Genomic DNA, 17,710 nt, shown 5'->3' with positions numbered 1-17,710 from the left:
TACCTTGTAATTTTTTTATTATTGCTATGTATAGTTAATTTTTATTAAATTTATTTTATCTAATAGGATTAATAAATCATATTATAAAAATATAACAATAAACATAATACACAAAAATTACAATTATAAAATCGCCCAACTTAATATCTGTTCACCTTTGCACTATAAAATCTTAACGAGAGGGATATGAAACTTTACTAAAATTTACGGCTGTCATTTAATTGGATACATCAATCATTAGAATGACCAAATGACCAAATTTTATTATTACTTATAATTAATTTTTTATTTAATTCGTACTTTTTAACAAGATCAATAATTTATATTATAAAAAAATTATAATAAAAAATATACAAAAATTACAATGATAAATTTTATAATATTAAATAAAAAAAAGAATATATTTTTCTTTTATGTTCTCAATACTATTTTCTTTAATACTATTTTAGATTATAATTTTCTATTATTTATAACTCTATTATTACTTTATAACTAGTTTTTTATTTAATTGATTTTTTTAGTGGGATTAATAATTTTTAAGGAGAACTATTCCTTGTTTCTCTTTGTAAAGACAATAACGGATATTATTAGTAAAAAAATAATTTTTCTCAACTAATAATTTAACGAAAAAAGTAAAACGTATAAATTAAAACTTTTAGTTTCAGCTAAATGTGCATTCAGAGTATAAAATTACATCTGTGTTCAAAAGAAAAAAAAGTAACCAAATCAAAAGTTGAAACATTTAAAAAATTTGAATGTATTTTTCACCGTCCAAACACTACCAAACACATCCTAAGCTGGCTGAGCCTGTGGATTTCAATCCTTAGACTACATTTGGTTTTGAGAACAGAACATGACAAGACACTGAAAACAAAACATAAAAAATAGAGATATAAAAGTTAGTGTTTTTGTATTTTATTTGATGATAAACTAGAATAAATTATAAAAATTTAATTTATGCTCATTTTTTCATTTAAAAAATTTGGAAAGAAATATATAATAATAAAAAATATAATTATGAAAAATTAGCAAGAATAATAAAAAAAATAAAAAATAAATTATGTTTCTTGTTAGGATTTTTGGACACAATTTTTTTATCCATGTCTCATCTGTCAAACACGATTTTGTGTTTCTGTGTCCCTGTCACAATGTTCCGTGCCTGTAAACAAATGCAGCCTTAATATTTTTTTTTGTAATTTGTGAACAATTAATATTTCGTCACAGACATGACAAAGGCCAACGTCACGGTCCCAAGGCTCATAAAGTGGGATAAAATTGACCTTCCCCAGTCCTGGTCAATTGATCGAGTCATTCCAACGCAACCTAGACAAGCACCTCTCTTACGAGAAATAAAACAGGATGAATCAGGAAGAGTAGAGATTTTTTTTGATAGACGAAATTCTTTTTCTTCCAGATCTGAAGCAAAAACATCTAATGATTTGCTTCAGCAAGAAGATCTTTTTCTGTGACTTCACAATCTCAATTTTCAACTAAAATTCCAAGATCCGCAAATTCTGGAATTAATATTTCAGGGTTACAAAATAATTCAAACATTTCTCAACCGTTTTACCAAACTGGTGATGATATTGATTTACAATCTATTCAATCTCCAACATATTCTTCTATGAATGATGATGCCCATGAGTAGCAAGGCTAAACAGAGTCTTAAAACTTCTATCCTAAAACAAAAATCTAGTGATTCTGAAGTCATGCAAAAGATCGACCAACTTTTAAACCGTCTTAGTACTGTCCCTGAAACTCCTACAAACTCTGGTGAATCTACATCTCGTATACAAACTCGCTCATCCAAGGCCATTAATGCCCTTGACCAAGACTCTAATGAGTCTTCTTCGGACCAAAGTGATGATTCTGACAAATCAACTCTCAAAGTTAGCCCAATTATGACCAATTCTATGACTAAGTGGAAAGGTTTAACCAAACCCTCTGCGCATAGTTATAATCGTATATCTGTCCCTGATCTAGCTCTTGAAGAAAGGGAACTAGGTTTTGTCAGCTTCAATGCCAATAATGTCTATGAATGGAACATAGATGGTAAAACTGAATACAACATCATAAGTATGCTTCAACATATGACCATGGTAGTCACAACCTATCAAGCTGCTCATGAGACCTCTAAAGAAGCAATAGCCAATGTTATTGTTTTTGGGTTCTCTGGTCAACTCAAAGGTTGGTGGAATAACTACCTTTCTGATGACCAAAAACAATCAATCTTCTCTGCTGTAAAGGTTAATGATCAAAACGAACCCATCATTGGAGATGACGGGGAACCTATCCTTGATGCTGTTAACACATTAATCTTTACTATAGCGAGCCATTTCATAGGTGACCCATCTCTTTGGAAAGATCGTTCTGCTGAATTACTTTCCAATCTCAAATGCAAAACCTTGTATGACTTTAGATGGTACAATGACACCTTTCTTACCAGGGTCTATACCAGAAAAGACAGTCAACAACCTTTCTGGAAGAAAAAATTCTTAGCCGGACTTTCCAAATTCCTGGGAGATAAAGTAAGGGACAAAATTCGTAGCTTAAACCCAGATGGGATAATTTCCTATGATGTGTTAAGTTATGGTCAAATTATCTATTTCATCCAAAAAGTTGGTCTAAAGATCTGCCAAGATGATAAAATCCAATGGTAACTTACTCGAGAGAAAACACAAAATCGTATCGATTTGGGAACTTTCTGTGAACAATTTGGTCTTCCTGCTTGTCATCCAAGAAAATCTAAAAGACCATCCAATCGAAAAGTTTTTAATCCTAATCCTGAAAAGAATTTCAGAAGATCTAGAAAATGTTTTCAAAAACCCCAGAATGAAAAAAGTTTCCAAAAGAATTTCCAAAAGTATCCCCAGAAAAACCCCATTATTTGCTATACATGTAAAAAATCAGGACATGTTAGCAAATACTATAGGTTAAAAGGAAAGATTAATAATCTGAACCTTGGTCCTCAGATTGAGGAACAGATTAACAATCTTTTAATTGAAAGTTCAGATGATGGTTCTGGACCGGAATCTTCGGATGATATCAATAATATCCAAGTGGATGATATTAGATCATCCTCAGATTCTGATGTCAAGGAAATTAATATTTTATCCAAAGATTAAGACCTCTTATTTGAAGCTATTGAGGCTATTGGCGATCCAGAACAAAAGAAAGACTTTCTTTCTAAATTAAAAAAATCTTTACAAAAAGAAAAGAAGCCCAAAAATTTTGTCCTTAGTAATAAATATGATGTCAAACCCATTTTTAAAAAATTAGAAAAACAAGTTATTCATCTTATAACCATTCAGGATCTCTACACTGAGATTAACAACCTTAAGAAGGAAATCCAATGAATAAAAAGAAATCAAGACAATCATCAACTCATTCTCTCGCAATTAATGCAAGGCGAAGAGTCTGATGATGGGGAACTTGACTCTCTTAAAAAACAACCTGAGTTTTCTGAAAAATAGGAAAATAAAATTTCTAACGACAATAATGGAAAAGAAATCTTGAGATTAATAAATATATTCTCTTTTATGAAATGTCGTGTTAATATCTGAATTGTCGTTAAAGATTTTGTTCTCAAAACCATCGCACTCTTTGACACGGGTACAGATTCAAATTGTATTAAAGAAGGTCTGATCCCCACAAAGTATTTTGAAAAAACTACTGAACGTCTTAGCTCGATAACGGGTGAAAGACTGAAAATCAATTTCAAATTAACTGATGCTTTTGTTGAAAAGGGTAATCTTAGGATTCCAACTAATTTCATCATAGCAAAAGATATAAAAAATGATGTAAGTAAATATTGCTCCAAGGCAAGCCAACCAGGCAACCAACCTCCATAAAAAAAACCAACTTGGGTTGTTCGAGTGATTAGCTCACTCGTCTATTTAAGCAAGTGTTGAGGGTTCGAATCTCCCATTGTGCACACTACAAAAAAACACTGAGTACTGTTAGAATTACCATCGGATTTAGCGTTGAGTTGTACCGGTGAATTTATCGTTAAATTTTTTGACGGAAAAGAAGAGAAATTCGTCGCTAGAAAATATTACTGTCGGAACGTATTTTTCGTCGCAAAAAATGACGATAATTATTGGTGCGAAAATAAGACTCAACGGGCTAATGCTACCATCGAATTTTCTGGCGGTATAATCTGCCGGTATAACGGCTTAATAAAACGCGTCGTTTTGGTGATTTAACGTCGAAAAATCCGACGGTAAATGTGGCTTAAAATTCAAATGCGGAGTCCCTCATCCTCACTTGTTTGTACCCCCTCTCTCTCTCTCTCTTCTCTCTCTCTTCTGGTGTGTTCTCTCCATCGCTGTCAAGAAGTCACCATTGTCGTTGAGAAGTCACCATCACCACCACCGGGAGGCTGCCAGAACCTCGTCGTCGTTGTCTCTGCCGCCTAGAGTGTCCACTAAAGCCGCCGTTGCACATTGTCGTTGATTCTGCTGCCGTATCTGTGACCGCTTCCACCGTGGTTGTCGTCGCTGCTACCTCTGTCACCACCACATTAAAGAAATCCTGCAGCCACTATCATCGGATTTATTATTGGTATGGTTATCTCATTTTTACATATTAATTTGTGACTTTATCATTTTGTTAGGGTTTAGCCTAAACCAGTGATTAATTTAGTTTAATGAAGTGTGTGATTAGAGTTTGTTGTGTTAATTTAATGGATGTAAAAATCAAATAATCTTAGAGTAGATTAAGTAAGGTGAAAGTAAGAGTATTTGAGTTGTTGGAAGATTTTAGTGGAGTTTAGTGAATGAGTATTCTTTCAATTACATTGAACTTATGTCATTTATTTTTGACATGTCTCTTGTTAGTTTGGTAAAATTATAATTAGGTTATAATTAATTGGACTAATGAATTTTACCTATTCTTTCAAATTGGTTTCTAATATAGTTTCAACTTGTGAATTTAATACATTATCCTTTTTATCAAGACGGTGCTATTCTCTTTGAGATCAATTTGAGTTTTTTTTTTTGTTGTTTCTGCAGTAATATTTCAGGTTGATTTTCTATCTCTGAATATGATTAATTGTTTAAATTTTAAGTCGGACTTACTGTTCATAGGATAGAGTTTTAGGATGGAAGTGGAAGAAGGTCGCATAGTGGCGCCTTCTCGAAACCTTTTTATACTGGAAAATTATGAAATTATAAGGGGTTGTACACTAGAACTGTTAGGATTTGATGTTTTGTTGAATGCATGTATGTTATAATTTATTCCTACAGCTGTTTTCTATATGAAAACTATTATATTTATTTCATGGATATCTCTGAATCAAGGAGAAGTTCTGCCAAATTACCATTTAAATTGCTTAAAACATGTTTGGTTTGTCGGAAAATGATAACTGTATTCGACGAAAAAGTCTAATTACAAGGTACACTCTGCTAAATTTTCTAATTGAATAATTTGTGTTATTCGTTGAATTTTAGGGTGTGTGTTACAATGTGATTGCCAGTCATCGTCTATAGATGTATGAGAGGGATAACAGTGGCCGGGGGGTTTAAAAACTAAATTCTTTAAGGGGTTGATACGTTTGTCGTGCATGTCTTCAGCATGGAACCGTTTGGTCTGGGTCTGAAGGGGGGTAACTAGGTGTCCATGTCAAAAGTATCGGTTGACTAAGTGGTTAGGACCTGTGGACATAACACTTCACCTTTACCATAAACGGGTTCAAGGATGTGTATTGGATTTTGAAAGAACATAGAGAAGTGGACGAATAGGGAATTAACTGATCTGCCTCTAATTTGAATAGGTCCAATTGTTAATCAAGGAGGGTTCGGGTGGTGAGAGACCTAAACATGGATGAAATGAGTTAGGAAGCTAACCAAGAGAGATACAACGAGATGGTGTATGATGCAACAGGTATTATGGAATTGGAAGAGGCTGAAGAAAAGCCTAACCTGGAAGCAAAGACATTTTATCATCTGTTAGAATTTGCTGCGAAATCTTTGTACAAGGGGTGCATTCATTTGGAGTTGTCTGCATGTGTTATAATGATGAGTATTAAGCCAGAGTCAAATCATATCCAAGAGTCCTTCAATAAGTGGGCTACCCTTTGTAATGAATGGTACTTGTCAGGTCCACTGGCATCCCCCGAAACCACTACGAAGCAAAGAAGTTAGTTTTGAAATTGGATCTAAATGCAGTGAAAATTGATTGCTGTCTAAATGGTTGTATGATGTACTACAAGACGGATGCAAACCTAACTAAATACAGATTTTGTAGATCATCGAGGTTCTAAGTTGAGAGAGAACAGATCGGTAAATGCCGGTTAAAAAGAATTCCAATGAAACGGATGCACTATTTGTCCTTAATCCCTAGGCTAAAACGATTGCATCGATGAGTTCGGCTCCTCACATGACCTGGCATAGTAATAACAAGAGAGATGATGGAATTATGATGCATCCGTCACATGGAGAAGCTTGGAAGCATTTTGATCGGGTCCATCCTACATTTGCGAGTGAGCCAAGAAACGTTAGACTAGCTTTGTGCTCTGACGGGTTCGCACTGAATTTCAATTTCAGTAACGTGTACTCTTGTTGGCCTAGGGTCGTGACACCTTATAATCTGAGTTCCAAAATGTGCATGAAGGACCCATATATATTCCTAACTTGCATCATACATGGTCTCAGCAATCCAAAAGACCAAAATAGATGTCTTCTTGCAACCCCTGATGGATGAGTTAAAGGAGTTATGGACTGATGGTGTAGAAGTGTATGATATTTCAACCAAGACAAACTTCCAACTGCTGACTACATTAATGTGGACCATTAAGAACTTTCCTACATACGACATGTTGTCAGCTTGGTCTACTCAGGGCAGAATGGCATGCCCCATTTGTATGGGAGATACGAAGGCATTTTGGTTACCAAATGGCGGTAAGAATTCGTAGTTTGGTTGTCATCGAAGATTTCTTGACTTTGATCATCCTTTTTGGTGCAACAGAGATTCGTTCAAAAAAATTAAAACTGAATATGAAGAGGCACCTACGAGATTGGGTGGTAGGCAAGTTTGGCAACGTGTCCATAGAATCCCAAGGATCATCAATAATAGGGTAGGTTTGAGACCTTTGAGAGGACTAAACATAGTATATTTTAGGAGTTGCCTTATTGGAAAGACAACTTAGTTTGACATTGTCTTAATGTGATGCACATTTAAAAAAAACGTATTTGATAATATCATACACACAGTAATGGATGATGAGCGAACAAAAGACAATGATAAAACTAGGTTAGACTTGGTAGACATTTGCAGGTGGCCAAATCTGAACCTAAAGAGACTTGATAACGGACGGCGGAATAAACCAAAGGTAGTGTTCTCTCTAACGAAGGAGCAGAGACAAATATTTATAAGTGGATTAAAGGGTTAATATTTCCTGATAGTTATGCCTCTAACTTAGGCAGGTGTGTAAATGTGTCACAGGATAGGCTTGTTAGGTTAAAGAGTCATGATTGTCACGTTTTCATGGAGTCTTTGCTTCCTTCACGTTTAAAGAACTTCCAACCAACATCTGAAAACCCTTCATAGAAATAAGTGAGTTCTTTAGGGAGTTATGTGCTACGAAACTTAGCATCAATGACCTCACAGTCATGGACAAGAACATTCCAATCATACTTTGTAAGCTAGAGATGATATTTTCTCCATCCCTTTTTGATGTTATGGAACACTTAGCAGTCTACTTACCGTACGAAACTCAAAATTGTAGGCTGGTCCAATTTAGGTGGATGTACCCATTTGAGAGGATGATTGATTCATTCAAGCGTACCGTGAAAAACAGAGCTTGGATTGAGGACAGCATCTGCGAAGCATTCCTAGCTAAGAAAATATCTGCATTTTGCTGATTCTATTTTCAGTCTCATGTTGAGTCACATAGAACAAGGGTTGTAAGAAATAATGAGAGAAAAAATCCTCGTCAAGTGGAACAACATACCCAATATTTTTTGCGGAAGGAGCTACAATAGGTGCGGCCAGTGACTACTGGTTAGAGCAGAAGAAAATCGATGCTGCACATTCGCATGTGTTGCTTAACTGTGACCAAATTTCACTCTACCTCATGTGAGTTTTTTAAGTCTTGGTAAATACTGCAATCAGTAAGATACTAACTTCTTAATCTAATTAAAACTTCTTTATCCTATGATGAATCATATATGTTATTCTAAGAGACAAATCCTGATACGTCATTGAATAATTTTTTACGTTGGTTCAAGGAATACGTCAACGTGCAGCTAACTGACACAACAAATTCGAAACTAGTTGCACTTAGTTGGAGCCCAATGAATAAGGGCACTAGCTATTCAATGCATACTGTTAATGGATATTGTAACGACCTGCATTTTTGAAAATCTAAATATAAGTAAGTTATAATTTATTTTATTAATTAGAGCTCGTTCTTTTTAGAAATTAATTTATTAAAAATAATTAAATTAATTTTTATGATTATTAAAAAGGGTAAAGTATACTTTTTGTCCCTAAAGTTTAATAAAAGTTTCAAAAATACCCCTAAGTTTTATTTTGTTTCAATTTTGTCCCAAAAGTTTTCGATTTGCATCAAATATACCCCTAACGGCTAAATTTTTAAAAAAATTTAAGACCAATCTAACAATAATACATGAAAATTATACTTGATTTGCTTGTATTGAGGGTTGTTCTTATGAAATTGTTGTTAAATTGGTCTTAAATTTTTTGAAAAATTAGCCGTCAGGGGTATATTTGATGCAAATCAAAAACTTTTGGGACAAAATTGAAACAAAATAAAACTTAGGGGTATTTTTGAAACTTTTGTAAAACTTCAGGGACAAAAAATATACTTTACCCTTATAATTATTAGTTTGAATTATTTATTAGAAACTATTTTAATAGACAAAGTTAAATTAATTTTTATAATTATTATTATTATAATTTGAGTTTGTATAAATTAAGATTATTATATAATTTTGTTATAATAAGATATTTTACATAATTGATTTTATGATAACTAGATTTTAAGTTAATTAAGATTTTTTATATAGTTTTTATTATAACGAAATATTTTGAAAAAGGATAAAACTATTATTATTATTTTTACTATATTGAGATTTTATTTTTACTCGCTTTAATTAAAATAAAGATTAGTTTAACAATATTATTATCGAGTTCAAAATCTGCTGGTATGAGTAAATATCGATACTCTTCGATGAACTTAGCTTTACTAATGCTTCATCATATATCTTTTATTCTTATAATCATTATGTTACTAAAATCATTTATATTAGTAACTCCTATCTATTCATCCTTACATATATTATTACTTGTATTTTAATATATCCAGCTTTTATAGTTATCCACTTAAGATATCTATAACTTGAACCGTCCCAAATCATGACAACTAAACCCCCATGTGTCACCTTTTCCCTAAATTCATGATCATTATCATTTAATCGGCCTTGTATGCTTCATTTTCGGGTGATACAAGAGAGATAGAACTAAGAGAGAGAAGAGAGAAACCATGAACTTCCCAAAAGTTTTTGAGTTTGATTTCTTGAGTTCCGTAACTCCGATAAAAAATCTAATCTGATTAAAGTGTGTATATTTTCTTCCTCTTCACGTTGATGTTACTTTTATTTGGGAGAAATCAACGGTGACGTCGCTGATCCTCCATGCATGGTTCGGCCAAGTGGGAGCCCCGGATGTGGAGTAGCCGATTTTGACGTTTTTTTCTTCGATTTCTCGTTCAGGAGCTTTCTTTGAAGCTTTGGTTATTGTGATTTCATATGGAGGTAAAGTTTAGTAATTTTGCACCGATTAAATGCGTACGTGATAAGTAAATATTTGTTTGATTCATTATTGTTTGAGTTTGATTAAGTTTATGTTAAATTTTTTGTTGAATTTTGTTGTTTGCTTGATATTTTGGTTCGTCTATGTAAGAACAACCAGCTTGACTATTTTGATGATTTTGGGACTGTTGTGATGTGGTATATTGAAAAAAAATTATGAGGTTTAATGGTTGTGAGATTAATTTAAAAGCTGTGAAAAAAAGCGATAACCGTAAACTTCAAAAACAGACTTAAAAATGAAGCAGAAAACTTGAAGAATTTTGGAAATGGGATTTGATCCTTTGGTAAAGCTATAATCATGGAAATAAAAATTTATTTTGGAGACTAAAATAGTAATTTAATAAAAATCATAGTTAGTTTTGTAATTGTATAAGTTTTGGGGTATTTTAGATAGTAATTAAGAAGTTTAGGGGTAAAATAGGTATTTTATAAAAGGTGCAAGGTTATTTTGGTAGTTATATTATATGTAAGGATATTTTAGTAATTTATAAACTATGTTGAGATAAAAATATAAATATATTAAAAAATTCAGAGATACAGAATAAATTGAAATATTATATATTAGTAATTTGTATTATAAACAGAATAGAAGAGTTAAATAGTAACTTACTTAAAATTTACATAAAGATGAACCTAAGTTGAGAATCTTATGATTTACTCTTCATAAAATATCTAGGGAGAGATGAGAAAAGAGGGTGAAGATGATTTGTGGTATTAAAATAAGAAAAATAAAAGAATGATAAATAGAAAAGAAAAGAAGAAGAAAGAAAAGGATTAAAGGGATATTTGCCACATGAGAGTAGATCTCTGCCATAGGAGAGTAGAGAGCAAAGACTAAAAGATTCTAACGAACCTCTGCCACAGAAGAGTAGAGCAAAAAAAAATGTATTAATTAAAGGACCTCTGCCACAAGAGAACAGAGGACAAAGAGAAAAAGACTTTAAAAGACTGTCTGCCACATGAGAGCAGATGTAACCTTGTTTGGGCCTTAGGGCCAAATGTATAATGGGGACGCCCACACATTGTGAACTGTTTTTTAGATGTAAGCATATTACAAAGCATTTAAGAGTTACATTGTATGTAGCCTGGCCATAAGACTTATATGCACACTATATGCATCTAGAAAGCCATATCCGAGATTTGTGACCGGGTAATGTCGGGAGCGGATAGGCAACCGACACATGAGCTCATGGCCTGTATAAGACAGACATGCATCGTACTTGTTTGTGCACACTTTTCTGTGATTGTGTGTGTATTTCTTGACTTGTGATTTCTCTTCATTTTGTGGTTTGTTATGACTATGCATGTGTGCTTTCTGATTTATTTTATCTTGTATCTTTGGTTTGTTAACAGTTGTTTGTATTCCGGAATTTGTTGCCATTGGCTAAGTAAAAAATAAAATAAAATTAACTTCTAACCCCGACCCTACTATGGACTCCCTAGTTCTTATCCCCTCTTTTCAACCCTTTCAGCTACAGGTGGAAGGCTTATCGTGAAGCTGTGGAAGCATAGAAAGAGTTTGCTGCGAGTTGAGTTACTATTAGAATTTATTTCTTTCCCATCACCTTGTTAGTTGAAGTTTTATTAAGAAGGGTAGGTTCTTTTTTGTAATTGGTTTTGTATGCATTACTATAATGTATTATTAATGGTAAGTATGTGAATATGTGTTATTTATTCTTGACAAAACAGTTTTAACTTTTTAGTAAAACTGTTGATAGATTAACGCGTAAAGGCTCAATATTAAATAGATAATAAAGAAATTAGATTAGTAACACCTTACTTTTGGTACGATCATGACGTACTAGAAGTTGGGTCATTACAATATGGTATCAGAGCACTTTGTTCCTGTTAGAACCTTGAAAATGGACTGACTATGTTTCACTGTATACCCTGAGTATCTGTCATGCAGTAGGACTTGTCCTAATGACAAGAGTTTGAGTTTCACATGCATGATTGTCTATTGATTAATGTTGTTAGTCGACCATTGCATCCCTCAGGGTATTAAGTCCGTCCAGCTCAATACTGATGATTTGTGTACATGAAAACACTAACAGGTTATCATAGACGAAATAGAAGTAATAGATAAGGCGGATCACGAGGTTTAGGAATGCTAGAGATTGCTTTTCTTGCCTAGTTTTGACTTGCGAATCTTACTTGAGTAGCGCGAGTTGCACATCGCTCCCTCTTGCTATTCTTGTTGAAGTTCCTCGTTTCGAATTTCTTCCTTAAACCATGATATAATCATCTTGTAGTTATACTCCATTGTTTATTTATATCCTTGCTTAATTGTATCTCTGAGTGTTTGCTTGAATTTTTCAGGAGTATCAATCTATATCATTGTTCATACTTTTCTCCAATCTTGTACTCTTTGATCTGATCTTAAATTTGTTTTTGCGCAACACACAATTTCTAAATCTTAGGCCATTTTGAATCTGAGAGTTACAATTCGTAGTAAGTTGATTTTGTGATTGAAACTTTTCAGCTTCATATTCTACATCGTAACGTATTTTACTTTGATCTTACTCCTAGCTATCTCGCAAGTTCTTGACTTTATCATTTTTCTTTAATTTTTCATTCCTTTATACAGATGGCATAATTTCTTGACGAAAATCGAACTCGAAAGCTTTTGGGAAGTTCATGGTTTTTCTCTTCTCTCTTTCTCGATTCTATCTCTCTTGTATCACCCAAAAAATGAAGAATACAAGGCTGATTAGATGCTAATGATCATGATTTAGGAGAAAGGTGACACATGGGGATTTAGATGTCATGATTTAGGGCCATTCAAGTTATAAATATTTTAAGCGAATAACTACGAAAGCTGGATATATTGAAATACAAGTAATAATATATATAGGGATGAATAGATAGGAGTTACTAATATAAATGATATTAGTAACATAACAATGATAAGAATCTTTCTATATATAATAAGAGAGCACTAGATGATTAAGTATTTGACAAGTGGAGTAGTTATTTGCTTGACAAATGTTAATCGCCAATGCATGCCAAGTGGCAGTAGCATATTCTTGGCAAATGTATAATATAAAAATAAAAAATTCAATTTCAAATTTCAAACAAAATAATAGGTGGGACATCAATATAAATAGAGTTGTTTGATGCAAACCCACATTTTACCCTGCCTTTAAAATATTTTGTTCCCATCTCTTGAAAAATAGAAATAGTTTCATCTTCCTCTGTGGTACAAATCACAAAAAATGGATGAATGTTATGATTACCTATATGATGTCAATGCAAAACAATTAACCTGGAATTTCAAGGTATACGTAGTAAGACTCTGGGAGAGTCCTAGTAAATTCAACGAGAAAGAAGTGGGATCAATTGAGATGATTCTTCAGGATATTAAGGTATGTTATTAAAAAAATCCTTTGTAATGGTATTTATATTTTTTGACCCTCTTTTGATTATTGATTATTCCAACTAAACATCTTTCAGGGTGATAGGATTCGTGCTTCAATTCCTAACCCGGTTTTGAAAAAGTGGTTGGGTAACATCCAAGAGTTCTGCATGTATATGATGAGTAACTTCATAGTTGTTGATAACAAGATAAAGTCCAGGGTAACTTCAGTAAAGTGGGTCCTCACTTTCTCCCATTGGACCATTGTAAGTCCAGTCGAAAATCCAAGCTATTTTCTTGAAGCATTTCAATTGAAGACTATTTCTGAGTTACTAAATGCTGAAAAGCTTGAAAATACCGAACTGTTCGGTTCGTTCGAAATGCGTTACTGAAAGCTATCTTAATATGTGTATATTATATTGTTGGCAAAAAACCTGGAAGTTATCTTGGTGTTTATTACTTAAATGTTTCCATCCCCAGATTTTGACTATACTCAATGTGTTTTCTTTCTAGACATGATTGCAGAGGTTGTTGGAAAAGAGGATCCACGAGAGTTGGTTACCAACAACGGAAAAGAAATAAGACGACTGACAGTTATTTTGGAAGATTTAGAGTATGATCCAAACCCAAAGATATATTACTATTAAATAAATATATATCATATGATGAAAATAGTCAATTTTGTAATCTTTTTTCATTTTTGGTTTCTTTAACAGGGGCAACAAGATTGGTTATACTCTATTCGGAGAAACGGTTGATCACCTCTTTCCACACCTAGAAGATGTAAGGGAATAACCCCTTATTGTTGTGTTTCAATACTTCAAGACATCAAGGTGGAATGGAAAGACATCTATGTAGAGCAACTTTTCCATATCTAAGGTCCATGTCGACTTAGAGTTAGAAGAGGTACTTGGTTTTAGAAACAGGTTAGTACAAGTTCTTGCGCATTTGTTGTTATTAAACTTTCACACCTTGAAGTTAATGTTCATAAGGACAATTGAAAAAAAACAACCGATAACACCGGAGCTTGGGTTTGCGGGGTCACTTTGATTGGTTTGGTTTGTTGCACAACATAATTGAATTAGAGTATTTCTGTCGCACCATGTACAAGGTGTGCATATTTAAATGTGAATGGTATGATCCAAGTTTGTGATAAGGAACACGAAAGCACAAGGACTATGATATCACTGAAGTTAATTTAACTAGGAAATATAGGCACTACGATCCTTTTATTCTACCTCAAAATGCACGACATGTATACTATTTCTTTTATCCGAGTTCATGTAAGTCTAGTAGGTGATTGTAGTTAAAACTAAGCCAAGAGGCCGCATCAAGTTTAATGATAGGACAGAGGGTCAGGAACCTTACCAGATTGACGACCTAACTCCTACGAAAATGATGGCTGATACCGGTGAGCCAATCACTCTTAGGTCTGCTATTATGAATGATGACATCATTGACCTTGGAATAGATGCCGACACACTTCCACCAGAGGACGACGATCTTCAATAAAAAGATGGGGTCGATGGCAACAAAGAAGAGGAAGACGAGTTCAATAATAATCAGGAAACTACCTCAGAATAGGAGAATGGTGAACCAAAAGAAGATGATGAATCTGAATAGAATTAATGTAAATATAATTCTATGATATGTATTTCCACTACAAAAAAAATAGTTTTAGCAACAAATTTTTAGCAGCAATAATATAATAGCCACTATTTCTCTTGTTTAAGCTATGTTATTGTGGCAATTATATAATTACCGTTATTATATATATATATATATATCCGGCAATTATCACTATTGCCATTAAATTATTATTTTTTATACTTTTAATCATATTCTCTCTAAATCAATAGTGGCCATTATCAATAGTGCCATTAATTTTTTATTATATTTTATTTGTCTCATCTTCTTAATTCAGTTGACTCAGAAACTGTGTCCCAAGTAACCAAACGAGAGAAACTCCTCAACCTCTTCCTTCCGTCACTGACCACCGCTGTAAGCCTTACCATTGTCGACGACCGTCCATCATCCTTCAATCATTCACACTCATTCAAATTGATCATTCTTCAAATTTTCATCTTCCCCCTTCAGATCCGCATCGCTAATCCTGATCGTTTGTGTCTCGGATCTCCATTGCCAGGTTCGATTCCTATCGCCAATGAAGAAACGAAAATATGGTGGAACCTACAACACCTTCATCTTCTAAACCATCGTTAATGGTGGCAGGGAAGTCCGACGCGGAGGTTAGGGAAGTTATTGATCAGATTCTCACTTCTACCACATGCACTGTCGTTAATCTCACAATCTTGCGTGCTCATACAATCTTCAGATCTTGATTTCAATCTCAATGTCACTTTAACCACTCTGATTGTTTTTTATTTAGGTTTTCATCTTCAATTTCTCCGATTATGAGATCTCTAATTTTGATTTCTACAGAACGGAGTAACTTAATTTTTGTTCATATTTTTGCAGGTGTGGCATTTTTTACGGTTGTTGCTGGAGTCGTTGAAAGTTGAATTGCATGACAAATTGGAATTTGTTGAGCGTATAGCTGCCAATAACTCCAAAAAGTATCAGATATGGTGAGTTCTAACTTCTACTCTCCAATTTTTCATTTCCACTCGGGATGCTTGCATAAATGTGTGTGTGCTCCATGAGCATGAACAAAATCGAATTCTTCTAGGGTTCTGATAAAATCCTCAATCCTCAATCATCATTGTGTATTGAATTAATTTCTGGTAAACTCTGTGATCCATGAAGATGGATTTAAGATCCTGTTACAAGGTAATGCTTCAGTTCAATTTCAATTTTGTGTTTGTATTTATAACAAAAAAAAAAAGAAAGAAGAAAAAAATATATAGTTTTTGAGAAGTTATATCTTTGCTTTTTTTTATAGTCGGTTAGCTCTGAGTTTATGGTGAATTTGTGCTTGTTTAGAAATTAATTAGTTGTTTAATTTGATTAATTTGAATTGCTACAACGGGTTGTTGGGCTTGTTTTCAGCAACGTTCTTCAGATGCAGATAGGTAAACTAGTTCTTAAATGTTATTAACGTAATAAATGTAATTGCAATTGGAAGTCTTCTCCAAGTGTAGTAAGTTCCTATCCTTTTCTTTTTTCTGATTTCATATGTTATAAACTTATAAAGTAATGGGACCTGAAGAATGTTGAGTGTTCTTGCTTTGCTATACAAGATGTTGGGACCACAGGAATATTTACTAGATTTCTAGTTGAACAGGTTTGGCATATTTTCACTTGTTCCTTGAGCGATCTGTAATTCACAGGGATATGAAATCAAGCAATATACTTTTGGATCACAGCATGTGTGCTAAGGTTGCAGATTTTGGTTTCTCAAAATATGCTCCACAGGAAGGAGACAGTGCTGTTTCACTTGAAGTAAAATATTTGCGTATAACACAGAAATTTTTGCACATAACACATAAACTTTTGTTGTGAATATATTTTGTTGATTGGATGAGTCAGTATTTTAGGCATGTGATCCTTTAATAATTTTTGTGTTGTGCATCAAAATTTTTGTATTATGCATCAAAATTCTGTGTTGCACACCAAAATTTATATACTGTGCATATTTTGTTGGTTGTGTATCAATATTTGAGATATGTGATTCTTTAAAAATTTATATACTGTACATCAAAATTTTTGAGTTGTGCACTCACTACAAGAAATATTATTTTTAGCGGCCATTTATTTTGCTTTTAGCGGCAATAAAAATAGCTGTTAATACATTTACCAGCAATTAGACATTACCCGTCTTATGCTTCGTCGCTAAAAGGCTTTAGCGACAATTATAACATTTGCTGGTAAAGACCTTTTTAATGGTCGCAAAAAATATATAACTTATAGCGGCCATTTTCTTGGCAATTTATATGGCCACCAAAAGTAATTTTAAGATTGCAATATTATTCACTTTTAGTGACTATTACTATTGCCGCCAAAACCCATTTTAACGGCAATTTATATGGCTACTAAAATAATTCTAAAATTGTAATGTTCATTTTTAGTTGCCATTATTATTGCCGCTAAAATCTTAAGACTTTTTTAATTATACCCACTCTTTTAAAAATAACAACCTATCCTTTTTTTTAATTTTAAATTATTTTTATTAACAATTATTATTGTACATAATATAAATATGCTAAAATTAATTATTATAAAATAAAATAAATTTAAAATATTTATACACAAATTTCTCTTAAAAAATAATAAAACGTAATACAAATTTAACCAACAGAAATACTATATGTCTATGTTACATCAGTGATTAGTACATAGCTAATGATAAAAAATAAATGAGTATTTTATATCATGATCATGGTAAGTACTAGAAATGCAGATCCTAGTGTCATTACAAATACCAACAACAACAATGTCTCTCAATCTTCTTCTTTAAAGCTTCTCTCAGCAACTTTGACCGCAAAATTGCACAAATACTACCTGGCTTCTTTGCAATTAACTCGGAAACCTTCTTCACAACAAGATCTTCAAAGGGTAGTAG

The 17,710-nt window shown here is 33.0% G+C and overlaps 1 protein-coding gene across 1 annotated transcript; it reads left to right on the top strand.

Annotated features, from left to right (window-relative positions):
* LOC107641056 lies at window positions 13,049-14,700 on the top strand. Its single transcript, XM_016344565.1, has 5 exons — window positions 13,049-13,198; window positions 13,287-13,557; window positions 13,669-13,801; window positions 13,905-13,971; window positions 14,485-14,700. The coding sequence occupies exons 1-5, from the start codon at window positions 13,049-13,051 to the stop codon at window positions 14,698-14,700; spliced, it is 837 nt and encodes a 278-aa protein (XP_016200051.1).

Source organism: Arachis ipaensis, chromosome B05 (genome assembly GCF_000816755.2).
Source record: "Arachis ipaensis cultivar K30076 chromosome B05, Araip1.1, whole genome shotgun sequence".
Classification (NCBI taxonomy): Eukaryota; Viridiplantae; Streptophyta; class Magnoliopsida; order Fabales; family Fabaceae; genus Arachis; species Arachis ipaensis.
This window is presented reverse-complemented; position numbering and strand designations above follow the sequence as displayed.